The following is a 13,332-nucleotide window of genomic DNA, read 5'->3' on the forward strand; positions in this document are numbered from 1 at the left end:
AGAGATGCAATTCTCTGATATAAAGATCTATTGAAAATTTTAATTTATGGCTTTTTCTCTTACAAAAACAGAAGTGGTTATTGTTATTAAGCTTCATTTATAGGACATTATTTAATGTGATTGTTTATATGTTGTGTGATAAATATTTTATCAGTTACATTTTTACAGTAAGCTTAAAACAACATATTTAGGGAAATTGTAAATATTATGGCTCATTTTAAAAAATTTCATATGCAATGACTTATACCTCTGTCAGGAGGATATTTATATACACTTTTACTTGACTCTTCAGATTGAAAACATTTTTCTTATGGTTCACATTTGTTGTATTTGTTGCCTGTAAAGTATTTCTGAGTGCTCCCTAGGTCAGGTGACTCCTTAGGATGAGTTCTGAGCAGTAGAAGGTGTGTGTGTGTGTGCGTGCACACACACAATCATACATAAAAATTATATGATAATATATATTCTACAAATAAATATATATGTACTGCATTCTGTCTTTAAAGACATAACTAGAATAATTTTAACCGTCTACTCAATTGTTGTGATTCCAAAGTTAACCTGGATTTAGAAGAAATGAAATTCATGTTTGAGATATAATTCAGTTACAGTTTTACTGCATAAGGATATTATTTCCAGGGAACTTTCTTTTCTAATTTCTCACTACCCTGTGTAAGTCTAATATTTTAATTTTTCCCAGAATACATGTGATGCAGAAAAGTCTTACGAAGTGCTGTTGAGTTTTGTTATAAGTGAGCTGTCTAAAGGGAAGCTATATTGTGAAGAAGGAGCTCAGGAGTGTGCAATGGTATGTCTGTTAACTTAGATCTTACTGCCACTAAGAGTGAAAAGAGCTGCATCTCTTGCAGCATGAATTCTTCCATTTTTCTTTTTTAACTTTAGGTCAATCCTATTGCTTGGTCTCCTGAGTCCATGGAAAGATACATACAGGATTTCTGCTTACCTTTCCTCAGGATCAGCAGCCTTCTTCAGCACCACCTCTTTGGGGAAGATTTACCCAGTTGCCAGGTATAATTAATTTTGCCTTGTTGTTACAGTAGGCTGATTTCTAAGTCATACTGGCGCATAGTAGATTACTTCTGTCTCTTAATATGCAGACTGTGTTTTAAAGATAGGCTAGTTTACCTCAAAAAACTAGATATTCCGAATATTAACTATTTTATGTTACTAGCAAGCAATTTTTCCCCCTGATGACCTTGCTAATTTGGGATGGTTGAGCAGTTTTAGATCAGGTTAGTGTAAATTCGAGCCAAATGCTTGAGTGAGAGTTGGTGTTCTGTTGGTGCTTTCACTGCTGGCATTGCATGCTTTTAATACCCGGTTAAATGGGGCATTGCTCAAAAGAGTGGCTGTTAGACCGGGTGGCAGGATTTAGGTTTTTATGGAAATAAAATGTTTGTTTTTTAGGTAATTATGTTAAAATTTGGGTGAGTGAATTACTGCAGGTTTAATCTAGTCTATAGATCTGGGGTCAAAAGAACAGGCAAGAGAGAAACGGCATCTAGGAATAAGCAAATGAAATTTAGTATGTCTATATAGTAGACTGAGCTAGTCAAAGAAGTAGCTGGTTTCTTGCCATACAGTGGTAGGATATGCCAAAAGGTAGAGGCAGCAGGATCATACATCTCAGGCCAGCCTGGGCTACACCTTGTAGGATGTGTGACTCACACCTTTAACCCTACTACTTGGGAGGCATAGGCACACAGATCTTTGTGAATTCAAGGTCAGCCTGCTCTACCCAGTGTGTTCTTGGCCAGCCAGGGCTGAGTAGTGAGACTCTGTCTCCAAAATTGGGAACTAAATCATAAAAAGCTGATAGACACAACTCATGAGTCTGAAAATTATTTTAAGTTTAAAGATACCAGCTACAAATGTATGATTCCATTTATATGAATTAAAGCTAAAACTGTGATAGTAGAGAGGATATCAGTGGTTGCTTGGTTGTCAAGAGTGAGGACTAGAATTAACTGCATAGGGGCACACATGAATATTGGAGTGATAGACTTGTTCAAAAAGTACTACAGTGGGTGCATTATATGCACATGTGAAATTCACTGAGCTACTCCTAGGATGAATGTCTGCCATGGCATATAAGTTATACACTGCTAAAGCAGCTTTTAAAAGTCAGTTCTTTGTCTAGTTGTACAAAATGGAAGATCTGTAGTTTCAGGTTGTGTGTCACTGTGATATTCAGCTCAGTTTCTTCTTTGTCATAGAGTTTGGAATGTTGAATTTCATTTATAAAATTAGCTCACTTATATATGATTATGTGCCAAGCACACATAGACCTGGTCTTATAGGGAGGTGAAGTTATTTTTAAAGTTATTAGTTATATATATAATATATAAAGTTATTAGCATATATTTGCAAGAGTTGAAACATTCTCTTTCTTTTCTGTATTTACATTTCAAATGTTACCCCCCTCCCCCCTCATACCCTCAACCCCCACTTGTCTCCATGAAGGTGCACCCTCTCCCTATCACCCCCTCCACCTCAGTGCCTTGCATTCCCCTACACTGGGAAAACGTGCCCTCACTGGACCTAAGGCCTCTTCTCACACTGATGCTAGATACTGCTGTCTTCTGCTACATATGCAACTGGAGTCATGAGTCTCCCCATGTGTGCTCAATGCTTGGTGTTTTAGTCCACAGGAGTTGTGGAGGGTTTGGTTGGTTGATAATGTTGTTCTTCCCATGAGTCAGATGGTTAGCTGCAAGCATGCTCAGCTCTATCTGTATGACTCTGGCAGAGCCCCTGAGGAAGAATCCCTATCTGGTTCCTGTCGATAAGCACTTCTTGGCGTCAGCTATAGTGCTTGGGTTTGGCTTCTTCAGAGATTTAAAGTTCTTGTCATATAGATCCTTCACTTGCTTAGTCAGGGCCACACCAAGGTATTTCGTATTGTTTGTGACTATTGTGGAGGGTACCTTTTCCATAATTTCTTTCTCAGCATGTTTATCACCACCACCACCCCATTTAAAAATTTTTTGTTTTATATGTATTGAGAGCCCAAGACAGTTATGTAGCTCTTCTTTCTGTGAATTCTATGATTTTTGTTGTTCTCTGTGCACACTGGCAAGCAGTCTTCCACAGTCCTATTTCTTAGGCTGGTGCCCAGATGCAGAGCCTTCAAGCACCTATCACTCAACCCAGCACTTTGTTATTTAGACATAGTCTCATTTTTTATACTCCATGCTGCCTTCAAAGTCTTTCTTCAAACTGAACTTTAAAGTTCCTGTATTACAGGGCTGCCCACCATACCCAGATTGATGCTTCTTAAACCCAAAATAGCTCTTTTGTTGTCTAAAGAGCTTTTATAGAGTTGCTAATGCCAGTAAACTATTCATCAGGTATGTAAGTTGTATAAAAGAAGCAGATGTTGAGCCATGTAGGAGTTGCATTTTAGAGTATTTGTATTTGAAGGATGCTTGGATAAAAGGAAGAAGGAGCCTCCTCCCCTTCTGTTACCTTCACTCCCTTTATTTATTCTCAGCTACCTTGGTTTCCCATTGGCCCAACGTCATTAGTGAGTGTCACAGTTAAAATATCTTGAGAATTTCTGTTTCATATCTAAAAGGAAGAAGAAGAATTTTCAGTCCTTGCCAGCTGCCTGGGACTTCTGCCAACTTTTTACCAAACAGATCACCCATTCATCAGTGCCTCGTGTCTGGACTGGCCAGTTGCAGCATTTGACATTATAACTCAATGGTGTTTTGAGATAAGGTCATTTACGGAGAGGCATGCAGAACAAGGAAAGGTATGTAGAAAGAGTGGGGGCAATGTGCTTCTAGGGAGGGGACTAATGGAAAAAGTAAAATTTACGTCATTGGTGGCAGCAGGTTTCAAACTGATAAGGTTGAAATAATAGTTGAGTTATAAATAGTAAAAAAAAAGCAGAAATATGTCACTTAAAAGGTATATTAGTTGTGTTACTTTTAGCTTAAGTTTTAATGATTTCAATTAAATCATTTAAGCAACCATTACAGTAGTGTTGGAAAATAGAAAAAAAATAAAGTTAATAAATAGTATTCTTAGTTGTAGAGCTGTCTCCTGTTTAAAAGTATTTGATGTGAAAACTAAAAGATCATGTATGTCCCATTTAAATGTGGGTGTGTGCTGCCAGCATGGTTGGCAGAGGCTGTGACCAGCATGGTTGGCAGAGAGTGGGGCAGGCAGCAGGCTGGTGCTTTGCCATGCTCTTTGTACAGCTTCTGTAGAATGACTGTTCCTGAGAAACAGTGAACCTTGTTTCACAGGGTCCTTCTGTTGGCCTCTTTGTAGACAAGGTAAGATGATAAGTCACCAGGTTGTTCAGAGGTGAAGAGACTCCAGACTACTTTCTGATTATAGAAGTCAGAAAGTAACTACTGTAAGAGTCCTTTGAGAGGAACACATAGCCTTGGTGACCAGATGCAGGTAACTTGCTCTAGTTGTCGTGGAACCTGTTCCTGCTGTGTCTCATTGAGGTTCTGTCTTCACATTCAGGAAGACTGGGTCCCCACTGGGCAGTCAAGAGGCATTACCATCTTGCCTGTGTTTCCATTGTTGCTATACCACAAATCTGCTACCTTGCTTCATTTGGCACAATGTGTCTGAGTGTACTGCAGACTTGAAAGCGCCTGTGAGCGTGCCTATTGCTACAACTTCTGTCCCTAGCGGTAGCACTATTTTCTGTGGATCCATTGCTTTCTGAGGCTTTGCCTCGTCTAACAAAATTGTCTGCTAGTTAGTCTTCCTTATAGCCTAACCTCCTCCATCTCTGGTGCTACATCACTGTCTTTAAGCATTGCTATGTTTATGGACAAGAGTCAACCCAGGGCCTCATGTGTGATGAGCTCTGAATCCCCAAGTGCCACTAAGCTTTATCACATTTGTTTCTTTAATGTAACAAACAAACAAAAAAAAAATCTTATTTTTCTTTGATTTTCCCAATTTCTATCAAGTGTTTCATAGAAGTTAGTTAGGTAATAAATATATGGAATTATAGTGTGAATGGAGTAATATCTAAAAAAAAATAGCCAGTACCTTTTTACACCTATAAATAGTAAATAAAGCTTGCCCTGCAGGAAGTGTTAGCTGGCTTGGATTTTCCATACATATTTTTAATAAATAAGTCACATTCTTAAAAGCAGATTTTTCATCCTGAAATAAAGTTGTTTAAAATTTGAATATATAATTGTATATAACTGTGTACATAGGGCTGGTGACTACTTTTGTATGTTTCAGGCCTTGCTAATCCAAGAGTCACGATGGAAACTGCCACACCTGTTGCAGTTGCCTGAGAATTACAACACCATCTTTCAGTACTACCACAGAAAAACCTGCAGTGTGTGCACCAAGGCTCCTAAAGACCCAGCTGTCTGCCTCGTCTGTGGCACATTCGTGTGCCTGAAAGGCCTGTGCTGCAAGCAGCAAAGCTACTGTGAATGTGTGCTGGTAAGCACGTGGCACTGAGCCAGCCCTGGGGACAGTGGGACAGTGACACTGAGCTCCTCACAGTCTGAGCTAGACAGGGCACTCAGAGTCTGTAGAACCCAGATTGTATTGAAGAAGTGAAATCTTTCTTACGTACAGTTCCAGTTCTTTCTTTTGCCCACTTTTTAACATGCTGGCAAATGGCCTTCATTCACGAATTGGAGGTTAGCCTGTGAGCTTGATGAACTGTTAATTGCTTCCTACATATGCTTACTTAAACTCTTCCTAAGGTATTAATGAGCTATTGGGGCTGGGGTTATAGGTTTGAAGAGAAAATTCTATTTTAAAATTAAATATTTCTATACTAGTCATTATTTCTACAATGGCCATTTGATTAAAGTGCATTGTTATATTAATTTTTTAAAGCATTCTCAGAATTGTGGTGCCGGAACAGGAATTTTCCTTTTAATCAATGCGTCTGTGATTATCATCATCCGAGGCCACCGTTTTTGCCTCTGGGGTTCTGTCTATTTGGATGCTCATGGAGAAGAGGACCGGGACCTCAGGTTAGCCCTGCCTAGATGTGTCAAGTGTTTTCCTGAAGCTCCAGCAGTAGAAATCAGTGTGCCACACCCGGTTTTGCAATTATAACTTAAAATATTGCAAAGTATGAACAATCATTAATTTAACTATTAAATTTAACATTAAATTATTCCTAGTTTTGAGATATTTTTCCTATCCAAAATACAGGACACATAAAATGAAATTATACTATTATCTTTGCCATAATGTGTTAAAGACAAAATGCATAGGTAAGACTGGTTGGGTCTTATGACTTAAGGCTTTTGTGCTTTCTTTGTGTTGCAGGCGAGGCAAGCCTCTCTACATCTGCGAGGAGCGGTACAGGGTTCTCGAGCAGCAGTGGCTTTCCCACACTTTTGACCACATCAATAAAAGATGGGGTCCACATTACAATGGGCTGTGACACACACCTCAGCATTGCATATATTATCGTTTTCACTGAGATCGATTTCCATCAACAATAAGCTTTAATTTAATTTGGGGGGATTGATGTCTTTGCTGAGTGATAAAAAGAAAACATACATTATGAAGCCTTCCCAAAATTAGGTGCTTCGTAACCACATTAATGGTATAATATTCTTTCTCAAGTATCTGAACAACAAATAATTTAAATCATTCTTTAGTGGTCATTTTTAAGTGCACAATTACTAAAAAGCACAACTTGTCCACAGAAATCATTCAGAAATGATTTTCCCTCATGCCCTCATCGGTTGTTCACTGACAGAGAGGATGTGATTCAGTTGAAGTTTTACTGCTCTTTTTGTGTTTTAATTTGCATCTGCTAAACACAATGCATCTTTTCCTTTGTCATTCTTGTGTTGATTTGAGATTTTTGCTGTATGTAATTAGAAACAAATGTAAAACATGATTTATGTGAAATATTGTATAGTAAAAATTGGTCTAATAGTAGAACTTTAAATTTTTTTCTTATTGTGAGGAATCTGTTAAAAGTTTAAGGCTTTGCTGAAAACTTAATTCATTCTCAGGAATTTCATAAATGCTTTCCCCAGGTAAATAATTGAACTAGCTGTAAAATATAGCGCAGTATAGTGCAGTGCACAGGGGCAGGGTAAAAATTTGTGTGGTGTGGAGGTCCTTAAAAATAAACATTTGTGGGCTGAGGGTGTAGCTCAGTGGTAGAATGTGCTTACTTAGCTAACATTTACAGATCCTGAGTTTCATCTTAAGCACCACATACACACAAATCAGTTTGCCATTTCAACTAAATGAATTATTAGAGTTATTAGTGACAAGTAGATACTACAATAAAATCAAAAGGGTTAATTTTAAGAAAATATACATGGCAGAGTTTTGATTCTGTGCATTCCCACCTTTTATTACCAACCAAGCCATTATTTACATGATCAGATTGAAAATGCTCATTTGTCCCTTCACATGAAGTTTACGTTCCGCGACTGTCCTGACTGACTGAAGATGCTCATGTGTGTCACGTTCATGCCGTGTCACTGCTGCCTCTGTGTGGGTTCCTGCGGCAGAAAAGGCTCAGAGGCACTGACCCTGGCAAATGAGCCGTGCTTCTGCTTTTAGACATGGCTGTGAAGATCAGCCTGTGCGGGAGTTAATTCCGAATGGGAATGAGTGAGCTCGTAATAGGGAAAGGTGATGACAGGAGAACATTTTATCGGAACCAAGATTTTTCAGGTGATTATTTCACACTTACTATCATCAAGCAAATCCTGGTACTGTGGATTTCCATGGCTTGTTACATGAAATTACATTTTTTACTTGTAAAACTAAACTAAGAAATATTGAATAAGAAAACATCAAAGTAACATCAGACCCATGTTCCAGGATTTTTTTAATTGACACAGCATTACAGAATATGAAATCAACATAAAATGGTGGCTTTGCATTAAAATACAGGAAACAGCAGTACACACATAGATGTGTTTAGAATGTCAGAAGACTGCCTGGAACATTTTAAGAGAATATGTGGGAATAGCTTGCTATTTTTATATACATTTCCAAAACAGTGAGATGAGTTCATTAGACAAGAATGACTTGTTCAGGTAAATCCCTGTCTTTCCTACACCTGCTCCTGCAACTGCTGTGCTGTGAGCTCAGCCTGCTACCTTTTCTGCTTCGGTGATTATCAATAGCAGACCATTTGTAAGTGTGGTTGAAAAGCAAATGCTAATTACATCTCTAGTAAATACTGTTAAAGGATTCATGAACTTGAGTAATCTTACAGTTTGGAACTCTGATGCTATATATACATGGTATAATGTATTCAGACTTTGATCACTACATATTTAAATGGAATGTTTATGGTGTTGCATATGGATGTGAAGTGAATATTAGCCTTAACTTTAAAATTTGGATATTTGATAGTGTTTATTTTGATATTGGTGAATTAGTCACCAGTAAATTTAAAAAAAAGCACTTGGTTGAAATTGTACTTGAATACATACATGCATGCTGCTATATTAGAGCCTCCATTTCCCCTTAACTTTTATAAGTCCCATTTATAAACCCACTTTTAAAATAACAGGTCCAAGTTAGAGTGATGTGTGTATATTATTCAAAAACATGTACTGGTGTGATCTTGTATGAATGATCATTTAAATACAGTACATTACTGTAGAAGTGAAATCAACCTTTATAATTAAGCAGAAATTACAAAACTAGGAATAATTGACATTGTAAAATATGTTAATAAAACCTACTGTCATTTGCTTTGTGCAAGATCCTTAAAATTATGAATGTTTATGTTTTCTTTTCCAATGACAATGACAATGACAGTGACCCAGGAGAGTGATGGTGTAATTAGGAATGGCCTTTTCGCTGTGCTCTGCTTCCTGCAGGACCAGGTCCTGTTTGTTCTGTGTGGTCTCATGATCACACTTTTGTTTAGAGAAAGTGTTTGTGCCAAGAGCAGAAACATGCTGCTGGCTTGGTCCCTGCTGTCTGCTGAGAGTTCCCACCCACGCCCGGAAACTGCTTCCTAAGAGCATTTGTCTTGAGTGGTCTGTGCTCTTACATGAACTGACCGCGTTTATCAGTTCAGCACTGTCCTGTAGTTCGCCAGCTAGTAATTCCCTTTATACCTTCAGGGATTTATTGCTTTTTATGATCTATAAAAGATGCTGACCATAAGCACTGAAGGGATGTAACCAAGACCTTCCATACTGCCTTTGGGGTTGTAACTGCTCATTCTCAAATTCCTTTTGTTGGTTTTTTTTTTTTTGTTTGTTTGTTTGTTTTTTTGTTTTGTTTTTGAGTTCATGTTGGAAATCAACAAAATAAAGCATAGGCAAAAACAAAACCCATGGTTTTGACCACGAGAATCAAATCACCAAGATCTCTCTTCTGTGATGTACCTGATAGCTAACAACTGTGGAGAGTCGGTAAATGATGACTAGCTCTGCCCCTCCCTCCACTTCATGCCAATCCTTTCCTCAGGCCTTATAACTGGCTGGACTGTAGTCAGTCCTTTTTACTTCAACGGTGGTGAGCAAATGGGCAGAATACAAGCAACTCAATCTGTTAGATGGCTCCTAAGTGCTGAGTAGATAGTATTTGCAGCACTTTATAAAACTCACAACCAGGAATGAGTTGAAGGAGTTTATGAAAGCCATATAATTTAAAAAGCAGATTTAAAAATATATATATGTGGGGGGGGGGGGCAGGAGGAGAAGAAAGTGCCACTCTTAATCAGATTAGGGGCATATGAGTCAGGCTTCAGGGTAATAGGGATGTACAAGATGGTCCCTAAATACTTGATAGGCGTGGGGGTGTGAGGGATGATTTCAGACAGCTGCCAGACCTTCAGATCAGCGTTGCAATCATACCTATAGCAGTGGCCCTGAGAGGAAACCCTGACCCTGAGTGCAGGTGGTTTTGAGAGTATGGTACAGCCTAGACTGTAGACTTCAGAAGTGATTTGTAAGCCATTCCGATGGTTTAATACTTTTACCAGAGTGCTAGCAAGTTGTTCTTAGGGCCTTAGACGATTAGTATGATCAGATTTTTATTTTATGAGAGTTACCTGAACTGGGGGACTGGTGCCTTTACAGTCTAATGCAGCACTCAGTAGGGGAGAGTGTGACTTGGGGACATGGGGTATGGGCAGACTCACAAGAGTCTTCACAGGACTCAGAGTGGACAGATAAAATCTCGTGTCAGAAACTCATGTAGATGCTGGGGATTCTGTGCTGACCAGGACATGAAAAGTCTGTTCTTACTCTTTAGTAAAAGCTGTCATCATGTACTGCAGGGCAACAGGAAAGTTAGACAGGTCTGGGAGTCAGTGGGCCCTTAGCATGGAGACCTCACCAGTACTCACATGGGAAACTTGATGCTTAAGTTGAGGGCTGAGAAGAGAATAGAGGTGAGCCATTGACAGAGGGTGGGGAGTCAGGGTGTGTAATAAGTGTTCAGTGTATAGGTTCTGACAGAGGGTGGGGAGTCAGGGTGTGTAATAAGTGTTCAGTGTGTAGGTTCTGACAGAGGGTGGGGAGTCAGGGTGTGTAATAAGTGTTCAGTGTGTAGGTTCTGACAGGGTGGGGAGTCAGGGTGTGTAATAAGTATTCAGTGTGTAGGTTCTGACAGAGGGTGGGAAGTCAGGGTGTGTAATAAGTGTTCAGTGTGTAGGTTCTGACAGAGGGTGGGGAGTCAGGGTGTGTTGGAAGTGTGTAGGTCCTAAAGTAACGGCACGTAGTAGAGAAAAAGCAGAGGAAGCAGAATGCAGTCTAAAGAGATAGTGCAGACAAACTGGAATTGGGGTGTGGCCTCTTGAACCATCTTATGGTCTTTATGGTCTTTATTTTTAGCTCTAGCTTCAGATCATAGTAGAGATCATCAAACCTGTTCTATAAGGACCAGAGGATGTCTGAATGTTCAACCCTCTTAAAAGGCAAAAACATTTATAGGCATATTTAGATGAGTGGTTATGACTGTGTTCCAATAAAAACATACAGAAGAGGGCTATGGGCTCTATATCTGCTAGTTCTTGGTGTAAGGAAGATCCAAAGGAATCTGGAAAGGGTAGGAGCGTGCTTCAGAAGCCAAAGAGAGATGGAGATGATTTGTCCTGGGAAAATAACAAACCATTTGTGTTACAGCCAGTGTTGGCAGCTTTTTAAGAATTAGGAAGCAGTTGTGGGGGAGGGTGTCAAATTAGGATGATCAAAGATTTGGACACTGAATATGAGACTCCTGTTGGTCACATCTAGCTGTTGGTAAAAGGTGTCTTCGAGGTGAGGTGCTCTGTTAACATTGTAAGATGCCGAGCTAGAAGGGGAAGACAGTTATGGCTTGTACCTGAAGCTGTTGTAATGGGCCTTATCTAGAAGTAATACTCCAAATAATGTCTTTGTTTAAAGGATGAGACTGAAGAAAGTCTGGTGTATGAATAAAGAAAACTGGTGTATGAATCCTGGAAGGATTCCTAAGATGCCTAAGAAAAGGAAGTCTTGTGCAAGCATCAAGTACTGAGAGGAGGTTAAGACGAGCCCCGAGGTTATCATGGGAGTTCTGTGACAAAGGAAGTAATTGATGTCTGTGTCAGACAGCATTGGTGAGCTGTATGGATAGAAGCCAGAATTTAACTTCTGTAGTAAAACAGTGAAGTTTGAGAATAACACAGAAAATAATTTTCCAGCACTTCCAAGGATTGCCAGAACTTGTTTGCACAGCACCTGGCTATTTGTGCTTCAAAAGCTACATCCCCCAAGATTTGTGCCAAGTACAAGGAATAGAGGAAGACAGAAACTGCAGTAGAAACAAAGCAGACAGCACTTTAGCCAAAAATAAAGCATGTTGATTTTCTGATCTCCTTAATGTGATTTACTAATAACACAGGGCTCCTGTGTAAGTAAAAAGCGTACCACGAAAACATGAGGAACTGAGTTCAGCTCCCCAGCACACACAACTAGGGACAACAGCATGTGCCCATAATCCCAGCCCTGGGGAGGCAGAAATGGAAGGATTGGGGTCCTGCTAACCAGGCAGTTTAGCTGAAATGCGGAGCTCTAGGTTCAGAGAGGGGGGGGGTCCTGTCTCAAAAAATTAGGTGGAGGAGCTAATGAGATGGTGCTGGGGTGTGGGGAGGTACTGTCACTCAACAACAACATAAGTCTGACAAGCTGAGGTCAATCTCTAGAATCTACATAAGGTGAGAACCAGTCCCACAACATTGTCCTCTGACTTCCACATGAATACAATGGCAAACCTCCTCCCACCCTGCTATAGCATAATAATGACAATGCAAAAAGGTGGGAGCGATAGAGGATGACACGACTTCAACCTGTGGCCTCCACACTAATGTATGTGCACAAACATAAACACATAGTTGTTTTTTCTTAAATCATGACTTCATTCCAATCCCATAGAACCATTCGTTTCTATTAGAAGTTTGTTCCACAAATTGTCAGCACTACTGTTCTCAGAAGTGTGAAGACTGGAAGGAACTATGGGAAAATAATGGAATACGATGTGAAGTAAATAAAATCCCAAAAACAGATAAAAGTGAAACCTACACAATTGAAGTGAGAACTGTTTAGTTGGTGGTAAGCTAACCCCAGCTGGTTTTGCTTGTTGTACCATGAATGTGTGAGTTGTGAGCACAAGGGGAGGACTAAGGATGCATAAGAAATCTTATCCCTGGACCTCTGCAGAATTCAAAGTTACTTAAAACGGGCTTTTTAAAAGTGAGTGGGTCTCTGACTCCTGTGCCTGCTCTTGGGACTGTTGGATTGCTCTGTTGCTTCATCTTATTTTTATTTTGTTTTGTTTGGTAGTTCTCTCTTACAGGCCTGCTCTTTTCTAATGAGAGACAGAAAGCGAGTGGAGGTGGGGAGGAAAACTAAAATCAGAATATATTATATGAGACAATGATCTATTTTCAGTAAAAGGAAATAATGACAAAAAGGGAAATACTGGACAATGGGGACCCGGTTTTATTGCCGAAATAAACGAATGCCCATGTTTGCATTAAAGGGACATTACAGAATCCCAAGAACTCAGGCCTTCGACAATATCTTACTGCTCTATTGCTGTGAAGAGATACTCTGACCAAGGCAACTTAGAAAAGAAAGCATCTGACTGGGACCAAGCTCACAATTTCAGAGGGTTAGAGTCTGTGACCATCACTGCAGCAGGCAGGCAGGTGGGCGTGGCACAGGAGCAGTAGCCAAGAACTTCCATCCTTATCCACAAGGAGGAGGCAGAGAAAAGACTGGGAATGGCATAGGCATTTGAAACCACAAAGCCAGTGACATACGTTTTATAACAACACCTCCTTGTCTTCCTAAACTCCACCAGCTAGGAGCCAAGCATTAAAAACTGTGAGCC

General features: G+C 39.7%; 1 protein-coding gene across 5 annotated transcripts in view; it reads left to right on the forward strand.

Annotated features, from left to right (window-relative positions):
• The window catches only part of UBR3 (ubiquitin protein ligase E3 component n-recognin 3), a 130,227-nt gene extending 123,081 nt beyond the window's left edge, over window positions 1–7,146 (forward strand). For all 5 annotated transcript variants that reach the window (XM_080927996.1, XM_080927998.1, XM_080927999.1 and 2 more), the window contains 6 exons: window positions 701–808; window positions 904–1,029; window positions 3,599–3,778; window positions 5,248–5,457; window positions 5,863–6,002; window positions 6,304–7,146. In XM_080927996.1, coding sequence (XP_080784122.1) covers window positions 701–808; window positions 904–1,029; window positions 3,599–3,778; window positions 5,248–5,457; window positions 5,863–6,002; window positions 6,304–6,421 — 882 coding nt within the window. In that variant the 3' untranslated portion in view covers window positions 6,422–7,146. The remainder of the gene's footprint in view (window positions 1–700; window positions 809–903; window positions 1,030–3,598; window positions 3,779–5,247; window positions 5,458–5,862; window positions 6,003–6,303) is intronic.
• The last annotated feature ends 6,186 nt before the right edge of the window (window positions 7,147–13,332 follow it).

This window comes from Micromys minutus (assembly GCF_963924665.1).
Source record: "Micromys minutus genome assembly, chromosome: 13".
Taxonomy (NCBI): Eukaryota; Metazoa; Chordata; class Mammalia; order Rodentia; family Muridae; genus Micromys; species Micromys minutus.